General features: G+C 42.2%; 1 protein-coding gene across 3 annotated transcripts in view; it reads left to right on the forward strand.

The window, feature by feature from the left end:
- XYLT1 (xylosyltransferase 1) overlaps positions 1-23,120 on the forward strand; it is a 200,362-nt gene that overhangs the window by 159,040 nt on the left and 18,202 nt on the right. For all 3 annotated transcript variants that reach the window (XM_086472989.1, XM_086472990.1, XM_086472991.1), the window contains 4 exons: positions 4,441-4,521; positions 18,154-18,370; positions 20,446-20,622; positions 22,597-22,859. In XM_086472989.1, coding sequence (XP_086329115.1) covers positions 4,441-4,521; positions 18,154-18,370; positions 20,446-20,622; positions 22,597-22,859 — 738 coding nt within the window. The remainder of the gene's footprint in view (positions 1-4,440; positions 4,522-18,153; positions 18,371-20,445; positions 20,623-22,596; positions 22,860-23,120) is intronic.

Below are 23,120 nucleotides of genomic sequence, written 5' to 3' on the forward strand. Positions count from 1 at the left end.
GATAAAGGAAGTAGTTTATAAACCCAGTCCAGGGATTTACCTGAAATGAGGACATTTTTTGAAGACCTCACTGGTTAGTTCCCTTGAAGCAGATGGCAAGCTGAACCTTCCTACCTCTGACCTCACCTGCTGAAGCAGAAGAGAAACAAAAAGAGATTTTTGGCAGTGCTGCTTCTGCTGCAGCATCGTTGTGGGTAGGCTCTGGAGTTTGGGCTGGGTTTCAGTTAAGTTGGTGGCTTTTTGGGTTGCAGCAATCTCTGGTCTCCAGGAGGTTTATCTTACTGTGACTGCTCCCTGTTGTAACCAGCAGAGTCTTCTCTCTCTCTCTCTGCAGAGCAGCAGCCTGCTCTGTGTCTGAGCAACCGCCGGTTCCCAGTCCAGGCTGCAGGGGGAAAACCCCAGGGTCTACGCTGGGGCAGGCAGACCAACACCAGCATGTCTGAAATACCCCTCTGGAGAGGGGCACCAGGCTCTCGCCATGCAGGGGCAGCCTATGCAGTACCAAACTGGCAGAGTCCAGACAACAGAGCAGTTGCTGTTTCCTTCATCTTATTGCTACACAGAATCAAACTATCTTGTTTCTGTACCTGTGTACTGCCAAAAGTTTCTGAACTTTTGATCTGACTTAGCCAAATTGTTGTGCAGTTGTATAAGTTTTGACATATGAATAGTCCCATTGAAGTCACTGCTATTCCTTATATCCTTCAAGTTGCCCATATGTTCAAGTACCTTGCTGAGACAAGGACATTTATATTAGCCTTCACCGTCTTCCAAAAGTAACAATTGCTTGTTTTCCTTTTCTCAGATTCTTCAAAGACTTTCTGAATCTATTTTCACAGCTGTAAACTAAGGGCATCTCTGCTCTTTGCTTGGATTAGTCAACAGGACTTGGAGGGTTTGCTTAAAACCAGCAAGCCCAGCACTGCTTTTTGTTCTCCATGGTGTTCGGCTGTGGTTGTGTGCAGGGACGCACTCGTACCACTTCCTGGGCAGACCTGACAGTGCATTCGGACAATGCAAACACGAAGTCAGCGTTTCTCTTTCCAGTTTTCCATTTCAGTCCCCAGTGCATATTCCATATTCTGCTGAAATTACTGCAACGCTCAGCATATATGTGCTTAGCGAGTGCCTGGTTAGCCTGCTCACACCCTGTGACACTAATCCCAGGACAGGGGCTGCTCGTGAGAAAGCACTAGTAGCAGACTTTGCTTTGCTTTGGCAATGTCTTCTGAGTTCCCTTCTTGCTATAGCATTCACCTTTCTCTTCCTCAGACCTGTAACTCTAATCTTGACCCTAACCCTGGGCTCAGTCACATCCCTAGGTTGAGCAGTGCTGCGGACTGAGTCACCAGCAGCCCTGGAGCTGCTTTTGCAGCCTCTGGAGCCCCCCCAGCTGCCTGTCCAAGTGCTCCCATCCTTTGAGCCCGATGCCATGGGAGACTTGACTGAGTTTAGCTGTGTGGGATCTCAGCAGGCAGGCACAGTGCGCTGCCTCTGCTGCCTCTATCCCCTCTTGCTGCAGGAGGGAAGCAGCAGGACCTTATTGAGGTGACCTCAGTGAAGTTCTGGTGGAAATGGACCCCTCTGTCCCAGCTGGCAGAACTCCCCTTGCTTAGCACCAAATCTACATCATTCAAGTAAAAACCACTGTGTTTCCCCATCAGTCTTCTTCATTTGTGATGTTCTCATGGGCGCCCTCCACACACACGAGCTTTCTTCATGCTTTGAGTTCACTTGAGGATTAGTTTCCCATTTCTCTCTGTGTGCTGCACACCTGATAACTGCACTCAGCCTCCCTACTCTTACATCGCTCTCCCTCCCTGAATGGCACAGGTAACCAGCTGACTAATCCTCTCCTGGTGCCTCGCCCTCTGATTGAGTTTAATAACAAAAGGAAATAAAAGTGGGAGCTATGTGGATGCATCCTTCAGCTCCAGCCTCACACACCAACTGTGGAAAGACTTTTTCCTCGATCGCTAGTCAAGCTGTGTTACACACTAAGGAAACTGATAGGAATGTCATTTGTGTATTCCTGTGTTTTACTCAGTAGCATGAACTACTCTCCCTATCCCCATGACTTTTAAATTTCATTCTTAGGAAGGAAATACTGGAAATATGTTGCACTTGTTGCTTCCTGTTACACTATGATGGTTAGTAAAAGATTTTGTGCCAGATTTATGCTCAGTGAATTATCCCTGCAATTCATGGAGCTATAGCAGAATTTAATTTGGCGGTGGGGAGTTGATGTTGCTCCCAGTGATGCCTTCAGCTGAAAATCTCAGCTTTCCATTGCCTTACTTAGAGAAGAAATAGGCCCATGTCTTCAGTATTTCTCAGAAGGAGTGCCAGAGGCATTGTAAATAGATGGTGCCAGAGGCACTGCGATGATGTAGAGACTCTGGTGCCACTGTACGTGAAGTGTGGTAGCAATCTGTGCCAGAGGCATTTAGGAAATATACCCCTGAAGGCAGTTTTCTGAAAGGTGAGGAGGACTTTAGCAACTGCTTTAGCATCTGTGGCATGTTCAGTACCTTTGATTTTCTTTTTAATGTCATGTGGTGGAATAATTCAGAGGTGATGTATAGCATCCTCATGATATTGGGGCCAGAAGAAGCCATTTGAATGAAAGCTTAATAGAAACTCAGTGTGCTCCCATGCTGAGCACAGAATTCATTGACCGCATAAATCTAAATGTCAAATAACTAGAAAGTTTTACCAAATGGAAATGTGATGTTTTATTTCCATGTTGTCAACACATGAAAAGAAGCATACTTAACTGACAAAGAGTAAAACTCTGTGTAAGTTCTTTAAAAAAAAAAGAAAGTTAAAAGTAGGACCAAGATGCCACCAATGTTTTCAAGAAGTGAGAAAATGTCAATTATTGATTATTTTGAGAGCTAAACATGATGTGGGCATTTGTAAGCATTATCTAGAAGGTGAGAAGTATTGAAAAGTTTGTATGGCCCCAAGCCCTGAGTCCAAATACGCTTGGTAGAGCACTGCTGAATAGCAAAATACAGGTTGGTGAACAATCTAGAAATGATGAAGTTCTGTTGAGTAGTGTGGATTGTTAATTCAGTTGATTTGATTTTTATCCTTTAAGGAAATTAAAGCTCAAGCACTTCCAAACTTGGTTATATTTCTAAAGATCATCTTTGCGTGCCAGCATTTGCCTAGAAACTCACCCGAAGATGTCAGCCATTGGAACCATTTCATGTGGAAGCATTGCTAAGTAAATTCACTAAATGCCTATTCATCCCAGTAAGATGGAGAATCACTGGAGCAGCAAATGTGAAAATCTGCACAGCTTACTGTACAGAAAGCAGTTTTCTGAGGTTGCCAAATTGAGATGCAGAGTCTGACCCTGGGAGGTATTACAGCTCACATGAGTGAGCATAGAAGGAGGGTCTCAGGCTCCTACAGCCTGGTCATTCAGGCTGGTTGATAGGCAGATACTTCATTTGGTCCAGATAAAAATCAATAAGATTATGAAGATAGTTTACTAGGCTGATAACATTTCCAAGCTGTTGCAGTCTGACCCCAGAAATTAAACACATTTTGTACAGGACTCTGGTTTAACTTGGTTTTCTGTGGCTTATAATAATGAAATGCTTTCAAGATACAGTACTACTGACAGCTGTTTTATCTTTAGTTTTTCTGCCATCAACTCCACTACAGACCATTGCTTAAATGATGTTCTATCTATAATGTTGTGGTTTTGAATGGAACTCAGGAGATGAAGATCTTTTTAATATGATTTATTCAGTTTCCCTAAATATGTTGACCTAGATAAATAGAGAACATTTTTGCTCTATTGTTAAAGAAATAACAGGCCACAAAAGCTGTCAAGCGTAAATACATTGTTGGACATATCAGCTAAAATTTTGAAAATACTGGTGTCAGATTGCCAGTCATATTAATTGGAATTAACCTTCTAAATTCTTTTGTTCCTGTTAATTATATTGGCACTTTGATAGCCCAGTTTTCTTGCTTTATGCATGCCAACCTTGGCCTCTTCTCTGTTACAAGAATGAAAACAAATAAAATGCCAATAGATACTTAACCCAACTCCCTAGGAAAGTTCTAGCAAAGCATGTAAAATGGGACTATCAATGCAGTCATCTCACAGCTGGATTTTCATACTTAAAAAGTGCTGAGCAGTATTACTTAATACCTACTCTGTTACAATGCTTAAAACATCTGCCAAGAGTTGATAGGATATTCATTAAGATGTAATATAGCTGTGCTTCTTTCCAAGTACGCTTTCCTGAGTAGAGGGAGGCAGTGAAGTTTAGCAGCAGGATGGAAGATTTTTCAGCAACTGCCTCCTTCAAAGAGTCTGCGGATGGTCCCCAAATGAGAACAATAAGTATATAAATTGCTCTAGACATAGTATTTTTCACAGCATAATTTGTGCATCTTTTGTTCTTTCTCTTGCAGGACAAATGACCAGCTAGTAGCATTCCTGTCCAGATATCGTGATATGAACTTCTTGAAATCACATGGGAGAGACAACGCAAGGTAAGCTGGCCATTTCTGCAGCATATTTTAACTATGGCACTGAGAGTTTTTGCATAGCGATGGCTTTCCAGCATTGTCTGAGTGAAGAAATCCCTAGTCCAGGAAAGAAATGCGAATGAGGAGTAAGCCCTCTCCTGAGGACAGTTGTTTATTGGTCCAGAATGGCTTCTCCCCAAAGTCAGTTTGCAAAGATGCTTTTGTGGGGAGGGAGACATTAAGCAGACTGATGCTTGCTCCCTCCTTGGGGCTTGGCACAGATGATGTTTCGGGAGTAAGTGGTAATTGCCCTGCACGACAACACTTCCCTGCCCCAGTCGGTCCCAGCCACATTGGTGACCACGACCTGCACTAGCTGGGGTCTGCAGCAAAGCCTTGTGCAAGCACAGTATCTCTGCAAGGTGCAGGAGCCTGTACCAGCCTGCACATGCTAGCAAGGGTGAGGATGGTGGCTGGAGGGTGATCATGATCTGCTACAATTTTGAAGTCCGTGGATCATCAGCACATTCTCTTCATCCACCCTATGCAGGTCTCGGGGAGAAGAGAATGCGCTGTGTTTCCTACAATGCATCAGCAGTACTTACAGCTTTGTGGTTTGAGGGAGCAGCAGTGACCAAAGATTTGTCTTTGGTTTCCAAAGATTTAAACAGCTTCTGCAAGTAGAAGATCTTTCCCATCCGATTGCAGCGATCCCCTTTTCCTCCTTACTCATAGTTTTGCTTTTCCTCTTTATTGCTAGTTTTGTACCATAGCAGTCTTGCAACAGTTCCAGCAACTCCATATGCTGAGTCCCAGTGACTTTGCACCTAAAAATATTTCTTTATTCTGCTTGCATCACCAGGTCATCTCTGCTGTAAAATGTCAAGCGTACTGTAAGGCTGGGTTCAGACAGAGTACATAGAGAATGTGATACACCGAGTCGCATGTTCAGCACAGTGGGTGGGTAGAATAACACACAGGTGTCTCTCACTTCTTGACTGCTCTTGCTCTTGTTGCTAGATTTATCAGTTCTGTTCCTGTTTAAAAGAAGTCCTCACGAGCATTCATCTTGTGCACACAGAAATTCTATAGCCGGTAGTAAAAAATAATACTGTGAGAAATAATATTTAAATCCAAGTCAACAGTTTTCACAGGAGTCTCTCTGGTTTGGGAAATGCAGAGTGTCAGAGTGATTGGCAGGCCCAGCTCTAGCTGGCAATAGTGATTGACAGCAGAGTTAAGGTAGAAAAGGGAAGAGAAATGGCCAGGGAAAAGCAGTCAGTCTCTTATGCCTTTTTTGCTCTTCTGGTGCACCTGATTCTTCTCAAATTCCCTGAGCTGGATAAGGAAAATAACTAATGAATTGTGGCATGTCTGTATCAAGCTGGTTCAAACATGCCAACCTCAGCTGGGTTAGAACAATTTAAATAAATTAAACACACTAATCTGGTATTAATTTAATAATAAAATGAGCTAATGTGCCACTTGTCCTCCCCTCACAGGAATTACAACCCATTTATTAGTTCAATGGTTCCCTTTGACTGTATAAACAGCTAAATACCTTTTAGCCTATTACAACATGTCACTGTGTTCCTTTTTTTTCTCCTGGATTTCTACCATAAATTCTCTGCGCATCAGGGAACATGATGTGGGACGCAAGTGCAGATTTGCCGCCCCCATCCGCTGTGGTTGTGTAGTCCTTGAGTCCTGTAAGTGCTCCCACTGCTGACCACTGGATGAATGGATCCTTTCACGTCGCCCCTTGGCAGCTCACCAAAATTTCCATCAGGGAGATAGAGTGGGTCCCATCCTCCTGCGTAGCCCAGATAACTGCAGAGACAGGACTCAAGCCAGCAGCTGTGGAAGCCTCTGAGTAATATTGGTGTTTGGTAAAAATTCATTCCATTGGTGTCCAAAGCTGATGAAAAAGCAGTTAGCCCTCTGTTTCTATGGCTGGTGAATTCCCAGCTCTACATCCACCTGCTGAGAGAGAAATTGTATCTAATGTGAAGATCTCTAGCCTGATCTTTCAGGTTTAGTGTTTCAGTAACTCAGTCTTGTCTAAACCGGTAAATATACCATCTGCTCTGCCCATTTGACACACAATTTCCAATTGACTTTCATTTTACACCCAAGGTGTGTAAGCTGTCGTCATGCTGTAGTTAGAATGATGAAATCCTCTGGGCTAAAATACCTTGTATAAGCATGGGCAGGTGAGACAAGATCGAAGGCCCATCTAGGCTGTCACCCTGTGTGCTGCTGCCCACATCCGATGCCCCCAGAGGAGCAGAAGAGATGAGTAGTGGTGTTTCCTTACAATATTCTCCCAGTCTCCTGTCACCTTTGCTTGGGGAATTTCCACAGCCAGACTTGGTGACTTGCTCATTTAAGAGTAAGGGATGATTATTTTTTTCTATTAGTTTTTCCACTTACTTTTTAAATTTTGCTGTTTGCTTTGCCTTATCACAGCCCTGTGGAAAAGAAATATCCCATGGGGTGAATGGTATGGCCAAGAGCTTGTTAAGGTCTAGAAGAGAAGCAACAGCCTCAAGGTTTAGCAACAAAAATTTTAAAAAAAAGAAAAAAGACAAAAAAAAACACAACACAAACAAAAACAACCCAAAAGACAGCTTTTGGAAAGGATTTAGGACACAGGCCAATCTCCAAGTTATTGGGCAATAGGAGAAAACTCCCTTGGGACATCCTATCTCAAAACAAAACTGGAACAGGATTTTCTGTTTAAAATGGCTAGTTGAAGCCATGATAAGGGAGAGGACACTGTACTAGACTGACTGCTGCCCCAATTTTAATGTTCCAAGGCGTCTTTGTCAAAACATGTGAACTGATAAGACAGGAGCTCAGCATTTAAATATTACTGAAAGCAATGTATAAGCCTTACTTTTCATTTGTGGATGAATAATAGTTCCTAAACAATAAGCTTTTCAACTAAGTCTGCCTTGTAAACAACTGGAAACTCTGAATTTTAAGTCATCATAGTCTTTGGATCGTATAATGGACAGAGAAAGATTAAAAGTGCCATCTTAAAACTGAAATACTTATACAGCTCAATTACAATGTACTTTGTATTCAAGCCATGTTCACAATCAGTACTTGTTTTACTGCCAAATAAGGAGAGAAACCAGGCTTCCTTTTATAGAGTGGAGTTTTCTTTTAGTTATGCCAAAGTCATTAAAAATTGCATCGCTCTGATTTTCCTTTAGTGGCTTCAGAAAAGAGAATGGATGTGCAAATGGCTCCTTAACTCAGCTTGGAGAAGCATTATATCCTTAGAGAGACGGATGTATGAAATGAAATTGCATACGGTGGCTGGAGTCGTTACATAGTACTTAGTGGGCAACACTTACATTTTCTTCTCTTTTCAGTGTCTTAGGCTATTAAAAGCAGAAGAATAACCCGGTAGTTGTATAAGCTATTACAGTTCGGAACACCCAGAAGATTTGGGTTTATAATACATCTGGCTGATGTATTATAAAATATAAAGACAGTCAAATGTGACATCTTCAATGGCAGGCAGGAAGAAGTTGGGGTTTTTTTATAGAAACCTTGCCACAGTAGTCATTTGGGAAGCAGTGTAAACATGCAGTGAAGGCTGGGTGATGTTACATCTTAGAGGAATCTGGAGCTCGTAGGCAGAACACAAACAGCTAAAGAAAAGGCTATTAAATGTTTGTTATGTATCTGAGTCCTTTTTTGTGCTTTTTTTCTTTTTTCTCCTCATTAATGCTGTTCTTCGCAGTTGTGTTGTCCCCTTTCTGGTTCCTGGGTTCCAGATACTTTTAGAGGTGTTGCTGAACTGTATGGCTTTTGGTAAGGAACATGGCTAGCCCATTCCAGTTCTCAGAGGTTGGAGAGACCTTAACTCCCAAAGGGCTGGAGCATGTTCCCAAAATCTCCACCTCTTTCAGCCCAGTTCTGCTGATGCGTATCTGTTTCATCACCTTTTCAGACATGCCTTTTTTCCACTGTGGCACATGCTGTTCATTGGTGCTGTGTAGACTGGGTTGATGGCTTGGTGGTCAGTTCAAAAATGGATCACACGGTAAATGCTGTTGTGAATTGTGTTGGTGAATTGCCCAGCAAGTACCCAAATACTAGGGAAAAAAATTGATATATTGTCCTTGCTGTTGGAATAGTTTAACCACTTAGTCCCCAGCAGAGCTTACCTCTCTGCTCATGTGAAATATTTGGTGGCTCATTTGGCTCGAATTTCCCTCAGGCATACTTCTTTTTGTTAATCTTTTTAAACACTTCAGTATTCTGAAGCACACGGACTAAGAAGATCTATTTTTTGCTTGTAAGTAGTTCAGCCCAACAGTTGCATGTGAACTGTAGCAACTGCAATAGCAACATGCATCTTCTATGCAAAGAGGTGGCACTTAAAAATTTTAGACATTACAGCTAACTTTCAAATGTTCCTTAATGCTCTATGATAAGCATAAAGGAAGCCATAAAGCCTTTACTGCTTCAGCTTGACAATTTGCCTCCTTGTAGGGCTTTTATTTCTGCTCGGTTTTGGAAAACAATGCTGTGGTGGGTTGACCCTGGCCAAAATGCCAGGTGCCCACCAATGCCATTCTATCACTCCCTCTCCTTAACTGGACAGGAGAGAGGAGAGAAAAAAAAAAAAAAACAACAGGCTTGTGGGGGTTGAGATAAGGACAGGGAGATCACTCAGCATTTACCGTCACAGGCAAAACAGACTCAACTGAAAGGGAATGTAATTTATTACAAATTAACTCAGAGAGGAGTAATGAGAAATAAAACCAAATCTTAAAACACCTTCCCCCCACCCCTCCCTCCTTTCCCGGGCATAACTTTGATCCCGATTTTCCTCCCTCCTCCCCCCAGCGGCACCAGGAGAAAACAGGGAATGGGGGTTGGGATCAGTTCATCACACTGTTGTTTTCTGCCTCTCCTTCCTCCTCAGGGGAAGGACTCCTCACACGTTTCCCCTGCTCCAATGTGGGGTCCCCCTCACAGGAGAAAGTCCTCCATGACTTCTCCAACGTGAGTCTTCCCATGGATTCAGTCCTTCATGAACTGCTCCAACGTGGGTCTCCTCCATGGGGTGCTGTCCTTCAGGAACCGACTGCTCCAGCGTGGGCCCCCCTCATAGAGTCTCTGGCAGCAAACCTGCTCCAACGTGGGCTTCTCTCTCTCCACGGGCCACAGGTCCTGCCAGGAGCCTGCTCTGGTGCAGGCTTCCCATGGGGTCACAGCTTCCTTCAGGTATCCACCTACTCCGGTGTGGGGGCCCTCCACGGGGTGTAGGCAGTCATCTGCCCCACCGCCCATGGGCTGCAGGGGGACAGCCTGCCTCACCGTGGTCTTCACCACCGGCCATGGGAATCGCTGCTCTGGCACCTGGAGCATCTCCTCCCCCTCCTTCTTCGCTGACCTTGGTGTCTGCAGGATGTTTCTCTCACATATTCTCACTCCTCTCACTCGCTGCAATTACTGCTGCACAACGACTTTTTTCACTCTCTTACATACGTTACCACAGAGGCGAAAAACGCTGTCGCTCATTGGCTCGGCCTTGGCCAGCGGTGGGTCCATCTTAAAGCCGGCTGACATTGGCTGTATCTGACATAGGGGAAACTTCTAGCAGATTCATACAGAAGCCACCCCTGTAACTCCCCCCCGCTACCAAAACCTTGCCACGCAGACCCATTACATATGCTAAGTTGTCGATGCAAAGAAAATCAAAAATAGGTTGAAGATGATAGGATGATGCAGTAACAACAGCCATATGTCTTGACATGGGACAAACTGGGATGTTTTTTGGTCTTGGTAGAGTATACAGGCGAGACCATCCACCAGTTCAGGAAGGTGCAACAAGTGAGGTTTGAAGTAGCCACAACTTACGGTGCAGGGCAGGAATTAGGAAGGAGGCAAAAACTGAGGTACCACTGAAGTAATCAGAAATCTTATTGCTATGTGACAACATTTAGCTGCACACTTCATTTTCAGTGGTATAAATGATAACATTTGTGTCCTTTCATCTGAGGTCCTGAGACATTGTATAAAATAATTTTGGCAGGGAACATTCTTTTAAGTTGGACAGATGTTGTTGGCCCTGTTTTACCTACAGGTCAATAGCCCGATTTGGTAGCTTGAAAAATCTGTATAGAAGTGACTCACACTTGCCCTCAATCACTTGGAAAGTTTGAATCCCCATTTCCTTTTCTTTCTTCAGTCTAGTATGCAGATCGTGAGATGTTAAGCACAGTAGAAACATCCAGTAAGATGCTATTGAGGTGGACACCTGGGTGTCCTCTGCACCTCCTGTTCCTTTGCATTGCTGGTGGGCACTGCAGCAGGGGTGATCTACTGGTGCTGGTAGAAACGGTAGAGTGTGCTGTAGCTGCTCCAGCAGCAGCATCACATAGATGAGATGGCTTCAAGCTCAGCTGCTCAGGCCTAGCAGTGTTCCCGGATCAGATACTGCTCAGCCATGTAGGTGTTGGGAAGAAGAGGAGGTGAGGGGACAAGAAATCTTCTAGAGAAGATGTTTATTGGAGATAAACAGATGGCAAAATGCCAGGTTTCATATCATTGAGTCTGTGGTGAATTCATGCTACATCTCTGCATACTATAATTTCCAGATTTTGCCTTCTTTTGCTTATTTTATATGGAAAGAAACAAAATCATTTGAATTGTGGCCTCCCTGATTGTGAGAGGAAGCCACTACATTTTTCTCATTGTAAAAGCCGTTCCAGTGTTTCTTAAAAGATAGCATAAGTGAACAGTGGTGGAAAGAAACCCACAGGAAAGTCTTTGAAAGTCTCAGGAGGGACCGTATGGAACTGTTGGCAAAACAAGGCAATTCCTGGTAGAGTCATAACTGCAAAAAATAGACTCTGCAAGATGCCTATAATTAAAAACAATTTTAGAGGTTTTTTTTTATTTTTTGGTCACTTGAAGAGTTCACTCCCTGACCTGCAACATTAAAATATTGAGAAGCATTAAGGCTTTTTAAGACTTCCTCTGAAAGAGAGATTTCCAGATGTTTCAAACCAGTGGAAGTTAACACTTAGGGAAAGGTGGACAAGAAGAAAGAATAATGAGGAATTTCTTCTAAACATAATGCAAAGATGTGATGTGACTAAAGCATTAAATGGATATACTGAGAAAATTACATATGAAGCAATGAAAGAAGCAGAAACAAATTATATAAAGTATGAGGCACCTATTGTAAAGCTTGAAAAATCTAATTATATCCATGTAGAAGTGGAATAATGACCAGATAAAATGTATGTATTCATCAGCTTTCAACAGCATCTCTTGTAGGATACACTAAATGCCATGGACGTTCGGTTGCCATTGGTTGAGAAGGGCCACATTTAATGTAATATTTCAAAGTAGACTTGTAACTTGAAAGAGCCAGTCAAAACACTGAACTATTTTTGCTACACTGTAAATGAACTAAACCTTATGTTGTCCAGCATTTGTGGCAGCAGACCGGTTGTCTGCCCCAGATTTACTTGCACACTGATCATAAAACTGTTTAAACATACATTGGAAACAACTGTGGTACTGTGGACCATCAGAAAATTCTTCCAGTAGAGCAGCTTGGTCTCACGATGACTTGCAGCCCAGCTCCTAGAGACCCACAGAAATTGCAGGAACAAACGTCTGTAACTGCGTCTCTCAGTGCTGACTTATTTTTTGTGGCTGTCTCACCTGTGTTTTCTGCTCTGGATTCAATCCCTGTCCTCCTGAGGTCGGAGCCCATGCTGTTATCACCAAGGGGCAGCTGGTGATCCCATGGTGCGAGGTTGGCCACCCCTCCATTCACATGCCAGCCATGCTCTGCTGCTCCACGAGGTCTGGTGCCCTCCTCTGTTGTAGGGCACATAGAGATATGAATTAAAAACACTAATCATATTTTAAAAGTAAGATTTCCCTATGTTCCTTGTTAACTTCTGAGCCTTTAGCACAGTGGGCAAAGCTACTAAAAGCATTTCAGTGTATGTGCTTACTTACAGGGTTGGGTTTTGCATGTGAAATAAGCCAAATCTTTCTATAGAACTCCAGTCAAGAGGGAAATTGTTTATGGTATTGTTGATATTTGTTCATGTATTGTCATTAAAGCTTAGGGGATTGTTAGGATAGTATTGTGTTTATAATATTTTCTTCAGAGTAAGGGAATTAAAGAAAGTTAAGAAGAATTCTGCTTTTGACCTCATAACATTTGTGCTCAGGATGCTACAGTTTAAACACATTGAAAAGCAGGTTATGATTTTTATTTCTCCCTCTCTTTTCTTCCACTATCTATACTGAGAGTTTTTTCATAACCTTTTGAAACAGCAGGAAATGTGCATTCTGCGCTTCCTGTGTGCTGCCTGTCATACCAGCAGAAAATCTTCCTCATCTTGACAGACTAAGTAGGTGCTATTTCTTTTTGACCTTGTTCCCCTTTTCGAGCTTCAACTCCATTTTTGGAGTAGGGGGTCAACCCTAGAGGCTTTCGACACGACACCAAGAGGTCTTGGGAAACATACTGCAAGATGGTGTCTTTAGAGAAACTGATGTTTTATCTGGCACAGTATAGACATTGTGCTTAAATAGCCAATTGTTAATTATTTTAGGTTTTCTCAAGTGCTGTGTAATCCTTCATAGAATAGAGATACTCATGGAAATGGGGTGAAGTCAGGATTGTGTCTCAGTCAACTGGAAATTCATCACGTACTCAATGGAGGCCAGGATTTTTGGCCTGCAGCGGGCAGGGAGTGAAACTGCTCTGTGCACGTTTGGGTTTTATGAACTTGCTTATTACAAAGAATTATCGAGTGATTGGTTTATGGAAATATATTGTAGCCTAGAGATTGCTCACACATTACTTGTTGCAACTGTTCCACTCAAGATTGTTGAATTACTGTTCTGTGCTTTCTACTTGGTCACCTGAATTGCAAGTTACTGTTTTATGCTTCCTGACTGATTGACTTCAGTAAGCGTTTCCAAGGTGGCTGCGCATACACTGCTGGCAAGAGCTTTTCATATTTGTCATCCATAAAAATATTTACTTGACTCTTCCCACCAAAATTGGCTGACGACTTCAAATTTTTCTCTAAAGGGAGTTAGAAGAGGAACAGATAGAGTCAAAGCAATGTGCAGAGTTTGTCCATATACATTAAGAAGAACTTGGATGTGGTGCTGGTGGAGTTCCAAGATCTGAAGAACCTTGCTTTGACATTGACTTTCAACTTGTGATGAATTGTTTTGCTGATGTATTGTTAACTTTTATTCACCGTTCTTACTCTTGTATAGTGAGCAATGATTATGAGGTCCTGGTAGGTGCACCTGGTTAACAGTGAAATGTTGATAGGAGGTTTTCTGGGCAAGAGGCCAGAAACAGGAAACATTTAGGAAGAAATTTTTTAACCGTAAAAAATATATTCTTTCCAGACAAAAACATTTTAGTGGCAAAGTTGCAGGTAAATAATGTTTAGCAGTCTGATAGCCTCTGACACTTAAGAAAGTTGTATTCGTTCATAGACTTTGGAAAACAGAAAACTCTCTGTTTTACATACTACGTATGTGTGAGCATTGAGGAGCAGGGATCTTCGAGTTGCTGTGGTATGCAGTGTCACTTGGAGAAAACTATCCAAAAGGGTGATACTTGATTGTGACATTTTTGTTGATATTAAGTAGCTGTACGACTATTTGTTAGAAGTTAAAACACTTCATAAGGAGAGCTGAGCTATGTGTTTGTGTTGTAGGAACGTGTGCTAAACATCTTACAAATGCTTTATATGTTATACAATCCTAGAGTCTCATCTGAAATGCATTTATAAATATTTAAATACACTACAAAGTAAGAGGAGTTCCCTAAGGTGGATTGCAATCTTGAGCTGTCTGGACAGTTAGCTATCTGTACTCAGTGTGACAGACCACGTGCTGCAGGCAGTAGGTTTTTTTAACAAAGTACAAAAGTAACCATCCGGAACCGTGTAAACCTTGAGGCTGCATCCACTTACAGTCAGGGCGCAAACGGCACCTTCCGTGCATGTAGGTTGCCTGATCACTGAGCTCAGCTGGCAAGACACGTTCATATTATGCTGTTTGCTGCTTACTTGCAAGTGTACTCCAGGCTTCTCAAAATTGGAGGCTCTTTTGGAAGATTTAAATTTGATTAAGGGTAAGCATAAAATGTCTTAGATGGAGTGTTCTATGAAATAAAGTAAAATGGCATACTTTTTCTTAACCCTCGTTTTATTTTAATTTTATTTTCTCCTGATTGACTCTCTTTTCTTATCATCATTATTTTCCTCCTGTTGTTTGTTTTAGATCAGGAGAAATGTTAAGTGTCTTCATCTGATGGCAATCTCCATTGTGTTTGGCTAAGCATACCTTGGTGCAATTGTATGTCGTTGTCCTGGCAAATACATTTGCAGTTGTCAGAGGTTTGCCAGTCTTACCTGAAGTTCAGGGTGCCAGGAAGCACCTGAATTTTTCCATGTTGACTAAGATTAATGAAATGCTATTGCTAATCCATTTTTCTACTTTAATTTGGGAGTTATCTGCTAGGTGTCCCATAAAACCCAAGAAAGAAGGACTTGAGGGGAAATCACCATTTTTTTCATTTCATTGCTCGCTCTGAAGCTTGGCATGCCTTCATAAAGTGCACTGGTTTGGTATTACATTAAGCATAACCAGAAACTAATCAAATACAGCATTAGACTAGAGATAAATCAGCAGGGTCATGCTTTTGCCCTCCATCTTCTTATCTTTCTTTTCAGAAGTGGCTGCTGTAAGGATTGTTGGATGGCTAGTCAAGAATCTTTATGAACTGTTTGTAGTGTTTGAGGGGTTTTGATTTCTTGAAAAGGTCTATGTGGCATACAAATAGCACCTTTCCCTTTCCCTCAGGCAATATCCAATACGCTTAGAGTAAGTTCTTGCCTCCCTGAGTGCCAAAATCACTATTGCTGGAGTAGCAAGGAGCATCAGTCATCCTAGAAGAGAGTCTAGAGGGAAAAAAAGCCTCATGCGCCTTTTCCACTTTGATTGCAGTTCAGTTTTCTGTGTGCCAGCAGTACAGCCTAGGCTTGCTAGGGCAACCCACTGCCTCCTCGGGCAGGATCATTTAGCTTCTAGCAAATCTAGAATATACTTCCTCTTGTCTTCCAAGGAACATAAATGGATAGCAAGCAATTGTCCAATGGAGAACTGTGTCTTCAAAGCCCCTTGTATAAATTATTGCTTCACAGATAAAAGGAAATTACCTGCTATGCTAATGCGTTGTTCTGTTTCGGTGTAATGATTGTGTTTGAAGTAGGCCCAGTAAGGGTGAGCCTTCTGAGAAATGCCTTCTTCCTATTCAGTTGTTACTGGTATTTAAAAACTGATATGATATTTCTAGGAAAGTTTCAAGAAGCTTTAGCAAAAGGGTCATCTCTTTACAGGTCTCCAAAGGTGTTACTGCTCTTCATTTGAGCTACACTGCCTTGCTGGAGGATGAATGCTTGGAAAGTACATTTAATTTTCTTCTAATAACCTTGTATAGGATTTTAGGACTGAGATTTGTTGTGAAAACACTCGTGCTCCCAAGAATTGTCTTATTTTACTCCAAATGCCGAGATTTGCTTTTCCAAGCCATTATCTCAGAAAAAGTCATAGAACTGTGTATGTACACAAAAAAGGAGCCTGTCAACTATTTGGAAAACGTGAAGCTGTGGGTGTAGGTTTGCTGGACTTTCTCAGCTGGAGTGTGGCCGTACTCTTCTATTGCCAGTTTCAGACAAAAAGGCTGAAGTTACATAACTGAGCTTTCTGGTATTAGTTAGCTGTAAGCCGTATCGTGTAGTAGAGGCTGAGGGAGTCTGTAAGTTGAGGGGTTTTTGAAATGGTCAGCATGGGTTTTTTGGTTTGAGGGTTTCTATTGCAGTCAGAGAAACTTCTATTTGAAAATGAGAATAAAGGGTGATAAATTGGTAGAGACAGCTGTTGAAAGAAATGATTTCATGGAAAAGAACTTTACATTCCTATCTAAATATGGTCGATAAAATTCTATTATTTTCTTAAAAGAATTAACTCAAATGAGCATTTAGTTTTGAGGGAAATAAATAAATGACCAAACTTTCAGGCACATTAATATTTGATTTGGAGATAACTGCATAAATATTGAATTTGAAGATTACATTCCAGAGCACTGCATTAAAATTGCAAGACTTTTCTATTATCCTTCATAATGGAACATGAAATTAGAAACTTGTTCATGGAAAGAAAAATTTCTCCACTCTCATCTACACATTTTCTGCATGGTTGTGTTAACAGAGGAGCTCTCGTTCTCATACTGTGAGAAGAGACATAGCTATCAGTAGGACATAGACCCTGAAGTCATTTACGGTCCTTTTGAAAATTAATATGCACCATTTCATAATTGCATCTCAGTTCTTTGATTGGTATGGCACAAAACTTTAACCAGGGAGTTAGCCTGTGGGGTTAACACTCACATTTCTGGATGCAGGAGTCCAGAAAGCTTTGGTGTTGTTCCTTAACTTTTATTTCTTTTCCACTTCCTTCAGTTGCATCTATTTGAGGACCACTGAAATGTCTTCTTGACTTCCTAATCCAAAAACATTTCTAAGAATGCTGGTGTGGCTCTGTGTGATTCAGGAAGGAAACACAGGTCTTGTGGTCATGCTCACTGTAGGTGCCACAGCTCTTGTTAGCCTGCTGTTCATCCGGTGAGATCTGTGGTCTTGTGGATGCTAGTTACTGTAACGGTCTGGTTAGGTAGCATTTATTATTGCTCAGAATGTGTGGGATGTATGCAACCCAGCAGCTCACCATTATTAACAGTGCTCAGCACCCCTTGTGAAGGCAAGTGCTAATTCATGGCTGCCCTGCTTCCCTTTCTGGGAAATAATACTGAAAATGGAATAACAAATAGAAACCTGGATCAGACAGTCTCAAAATATGTGTGGGCATCTGGTCCAAAGTGTTTTCAAACATAGATTGATTTTCCAGCTCTTTTTTCCTTCTTACATTGGGCTCAAATAATTCATTTCCATAACTTTACAGTTTTGCAGTTGCTCCTCTTATTCATGGTTCAGTAATAACAAAACATTTTTCCCCATAGACTTGGAAATGGAACAAACATTCTCATTTTACAGCAAGGAGCAATGCAATTGTATTTCTTCCAGATTAACTATACCCCAATAGAAAAATCTGTGGAATAATAACATAGGAGAAAATTGGTCATTTTACCTTTATGTACAGTTTGCTATTTTTCAAAAACTGCATTTTTTTCGAGACAGAAGCCTATCACACAGATTGTGTTTCGTTCCTGTTCATGTTATGGTTCTTCTGCAGTGGTTTGTTAAGAATTAACGAGCATTATGGATTTTTATGCCATACAGGTCTGTAACTTGCACAGTTCTGTTTTAGGACAGCAGAAGGTATAAATGATGTTTAAAAGCAATCTGTTGATCTTTGCCTCTATAACTGAACATATAACTGATTAATCATTTATTAAACCTCTCAACTTTATTTATGAGTGGAACAGAAATAGAAACAAGTGACCTTTTTATCCTTTTTTATTTAGGAAAGTAGCTTCTTTCTTTATAGAGCTAGTGATGATAACAAAATACAAATTAACTTTTAACAACTGCTTTTGTATTCCCTCAGATTTATCAGAAAACAAGGACTGGATCGGCTTTTCCTGGAATGCGATACCCACATGTGGCGCCTGGGGGACCGGAGGATCCCAGAAGGAATTGCAGTCGATGGAGGGTCAGACTGGTTTCTCCTGAACAGGAAGTTTGTGGAGTACGTCACTTTTTCTAATGATGATCTGGTAACAAAGATGAAGAGGTTTTACTCTTACACGTTGCTTCCTGCTGAGGTATGTGAACTCAAAGCAATCCCTCTCTGTGTTCAAAACTGCAACGTCTGTGGGGCTTCGCCTGATTTTGGTGGGCTTTGGATCATCCCACAGTGGGTAATGAGAATTTTACTCCCATGACAAGTAAATCTTTTCGTGTTAAAACAACTTTTGCAGTCATTTAGTTGCTTTGTTTGTTTGTGGGACTTTTTTGCAAGAAGTGGCTTTGTTTCTTACTTTTAAGCCTATTTATCTGTTACTGAGCTACCAAAAATCCAGCTGGCCTTTGCTTGCAAATTGTTCCTCCACAAAGCCTTTGAAGGCTATTAGAGATGGCGAATTGTCTTCATAAGTAGCTTTCCTTGCTGTTATCCATCCCTTTTCTTTTAAAATAAAACCCCTACAAACAAAGGTTTATTGTTCTGTTCAAAACTCAGCTAGAAGGCATAGTCACAAATCATTTAGATCACTCAGGAATCGCTCTGGCTACAAGTGATGCAGAAAGGGAGTGCACACCAGGATGGGTTTTCATCTAGCATGCAGCAGTGTGTCAGGGAGATGTGCATTATCTACAAATAAAGCACAGAGCCTGGCGGGTTGTCAGGCTGTGCTACGCCTGCCTCAGCAGGTACATTGCTGCCTTGGCTTGTCAGGCTCTGCTCCTAGGTTATGTAGCATGCAGCCATCCCAAGGAAGACCTGATGACTTCTTTGAAATGATAACTTCCTTCCTCGCTAGTGGCCCCTGAAAATTTTGAGGGATTGATGAGACTGACCTTGTAAATCTAGGCTTATTAGCTTGCAGTGTAGTGTAGCGATTGTCATCTTTTGATAGGGGTTTATTATTCCACACACATGTTGAATAATCTTGCTTTAATCCCATTTCTGTTAAAAATCACCTTTTCTCTCAGCTCTGATAACCTTTTCATCCATTATCTAGGAGAAATTTCTGTATCATTATAAAAGGACACAGGGCAATGGGTAATTGGGTAGGGTTTTTTTTTTCCTCTCGCTTGAATGAGAATGGATGCCTTTATGGGTTTAACTAAACAGTTCAAGCATAAAATCCATATTCACTGGGCTGTCATTTAACATTAAAAAGGGTAGGGGGATTATTTGGGGGCCAGCCATGCTAATATTATGCTGGTTATTTATAGGTCTTACCACTGCTGATTTTAAAGAGAAGTCACTGCTCCAAAAATTGTCTCTCACAGGGCTAAATTTGATCATATTCCATAGCTTCTTTCTATAAGGTTTTCTTTGCAAGATACGTAGCAGGTTTCTTAAAATCACCCTGCCTTCACTGACCTGTTAACCTACTATATCAGTCCCCATTATACATGATTTATGTAACAGCTGATATTATGATGATATAATTAGGATAGCCCAATAGGAATTCCTTGCTGCCTTGAGTCAGCAAATAAAGACTTGTGATTTCAGACGTAATTGCAGGAGGCAGAATGCCCTTCTGGTGCCTGGGGTGAACTCTATATTTCAGAACAAGGCCATTCAACTAGCAATGCGTTTCAGAGTGCTAGAGATAAGAGACACCCACAGAAGAGCTGTCTGAGGCTCTATTTTTTTCATAGTAACCGGAGTGATAGTGAAGGTTTGAGAATTGTCTTAGGAAACAACTTGAGATATATCATTAACACATTGCTGGGGAAAATAGTCCTAGATCTGTTTGACCAAAGAGTAACTTACAGAAGAGAAACAATGGGATTTTCTTTAATTGCTCATACAGCTGAAATAAAAATAAAATAATTGCTAGCACTGGTGATTTTCCTGGAGTCTTTGGACTCCCAATGCCCAAAGCTGGTCATTGCAGAAGTGCAATTATTCTGTGCCAGGCTATTGTAGTAAGGCCTCAACTGTATGTTATTACAGTTTTACTGAGTTGTGATTTTTTTCATGCTCTATGGAATGCATGCATGAAGAGTGCTTTTCCAATATGACAGAACAGTAGAGCTTGTTAATTCTGTCATTTCGAAAGAAAATAAGTCACCTGCATTAGGTCCAGGCCTATGGGCTGAAGTGAAGGAGAAAATGGAAGCCTGAGGAGCTGAATGTACTGACTTGCTCTGTCTTTTCTTGCAGTCCTTCTTTCACACTGTTCTGGAAAATAGCCCGTACTGTGAGTCCATGGTGGACAACAACTTGCGCATCACAAACTGGAACCGTAAACTCGGTTGCAAGTGTCAGTACAAGCACATTGTTGACTGGTGTGGCTGTTCACCTAACGACTTCAAACCAGCAGACTTCCACCGATTCCAGGTAACTGAAGCAGTCTCTTCTCTGATACTCACAAAGAAGGTTTTCCCCTGCTGCTGGAGTGTGGAGAGCTATCTGGCTGCATGTCTGCAGCAGGCAGTGGGAAGGGAAGTTTTACCCCGTCAAGCAAGGTAGAGAAAGAGGTGTGAGGAAGCTCTGCTCTTAATTTCAGGAGAATAAAAGATTGGTTCTCCTGTGTGTTGGCCCTTGAGACTTACTACTGTGTGGTAAGGTCACAACACAGCTTTTTGGACTACTTGGCATTGGTAGATCTGCTGCACTAGAAAGGAGGGAAGCTTGACACATCTGTCACTGTACCGATATTACCAATATTACTTGATAACTCTTGTGAATTTATTGCAGAGGGTTTTTTCCGAAGTTCCATCTCAGGTGCTTTCATGATTTCATGAAGCTCACGGCTTTCATTGTTAAGCAATGTTTTTCATCTTTGAAAAAAGCTTAAAAGTTGACTAGAGTGCCTGCTAGAGGGTTACATAGCACAGGGTGAATCGGTTTTTGTGATTATATTCATCAGCATGATTATATTTAAGTTTATCTTGTGGTTTTGGGAGTCACGAGGTTTTGATCACTCAGGCTTGGCAGGACTGCCTTGAGAAGTTTAAGCAGTTCTTTTGTGATACAGTTTCCTCACAGCAGACATGAGAGCAAATCCTTGTTCTCAAGGGTGCACTCGGTCTCAAGACTGTATCTGGCCTGTGTATCTTCTATTAAGATTGAACAACTGCTTGTTTCAAGGTCACCAGATTTGCAATTCCGTCCCTGCAGCTCCTCGGGGTTCCCTGCATAAAGCATGTTTGTTCAGGCTTTGTGTGGGATGGGGAATGTGTTACCCTGCAGCACAAAAATGATGACTGCTCTGAAACAGAGATCTTTTCTTTATTGTAATGTGCTGCTTACCAGGCGCAGTTGAAGTCAGTGACACAGGCACTCACAAAAGAGCAAATGAGACATTATCTAAGAGAGGCTCTGCTGCCCCAAACACCAGTCCCAGGAAAGTCTCCAGAACAGAATAAATGACAAGTCTGGAGAGGCTGACCTGCTCCAGGCTGAGAAAACAACCCATAATGACATTTCAGAAAACAGTCAGGTAAACTGCGCTGCAAGGGAAAGTTCAAAACTCTAATAGATGTAAAGGCAACTTCTGACACTTGCCTGATAAGAGACCCCCTCAGATGAACACACAGCACCAGAAGGCTTGCTCATGGTTCCCACAGAGGCACAAAGCAAGCTGCAGAGGAGGAGATCAGAGAGCCCACAGTATGCACCGTCTCAGAGTAAAACTGAGCATCCTCAAAAGAATTTTTCAACCATCTGGGGCACTTTTGAACTCCTCGGCACCTCAGAATCTATGCTCAAATATGAGCAAGGCAAAACAAAGGCTTTTTAAAAGTTAATGGTAGTTGAGTGGCATATAAACCAGTAGCATACCCAAGCTTGTGTCAAGTGCAGAGGAAAAAATCTGTACAGGACTGGTCAGAAGCTGAGAAACCTCAGCCCACAGGTGGCATCTCTCCCAGGGTTCTCTTACCACCTTATAGCAGCAAATCCATACATGCAAAATGCTGCTCTGCCTCTTCTGAGCCCATGTGCCACAGGACACTTTGCTCCCTGCTTGACCACTAATAAGACGTGCCAGTGCTGTGCCGTCTCCAGGCTAACATGGTGATTTAGAGAACATTCTTCACCCTTCTGGCACTTGGAGAGCCTTCCAGAGCAAGGCAGCAGGGGGTGGCTGTTGGTATGAAGGGGTTGGCACACCTACATTTTCGCTGAGTAATTGTGTAGTTTTTATCTGAATCTTAACGACAAATGGTCACAAAGGTCACTTTTTAAGTCACCTTTACCATGGGGAGAACCAGTTCATGTCCTCAACCCCAACCCATTGCTTAGGACAAAGTGTCATGGCTGAAAATGGGAACTCACTGCAGTGGGTTTTTTTCTTTCCTATCACCACAGCAGACTGCCAGGCCAACTTTCTTTGCCCGCAAATTTGAAGCTGTAGTGAACCAAGAGATCATTGGCCAGTTGGACTACTACTTGTACGGTAACTACCCGTCTGGCACACCTGGCCTCCGGTCGTACTGGGAGAACGTGTACGATGAGCCGGACGGCGTGCACACCCTCAGCGACGTTGCCCTCACCATGTACCACGCGTTCTCCCGCTTGGGCCTGCGGAGAGCTGAGACTTCATTCCATGCTGCTGGGGACAACAGCTGCCGGTTAGTCTGAGTCTGTCTTTCTTTCTCTGGGTGTTTCAGGGGACACAGACTGGACTGCTGAGCGCTGGCGGAGATTCATCCACTTGGCTGTGCTGGCTGGAGCATATTGTCACAAATAGGGCTAGGCAGCTGCAAGTGTACAGCACTTGTTTCCAGGGGTATTTATGCCCGTAATAAAGCATTGGTTATTCAGGGTTGACATTATGTGACCTGTTTGCTGCACTTTTAAGGAGCAGCTCTCCAGCCTGATCAAGACTGACA

This window comes from Leptosomus discolor, chromosome 14, assembly GCF_034619465.1.
Source record: "Leptosomus discolor isolate bLepDis1 chromosome 14, bLepDis1.hap2, whole genome shotgun sequence".
Lineage (NCBI taxonomy): Eukaryota > Metazoa > Chordata > Aves > Leptosomiformes > Leptosomidae > Leptosomus > Leptosomus discolor.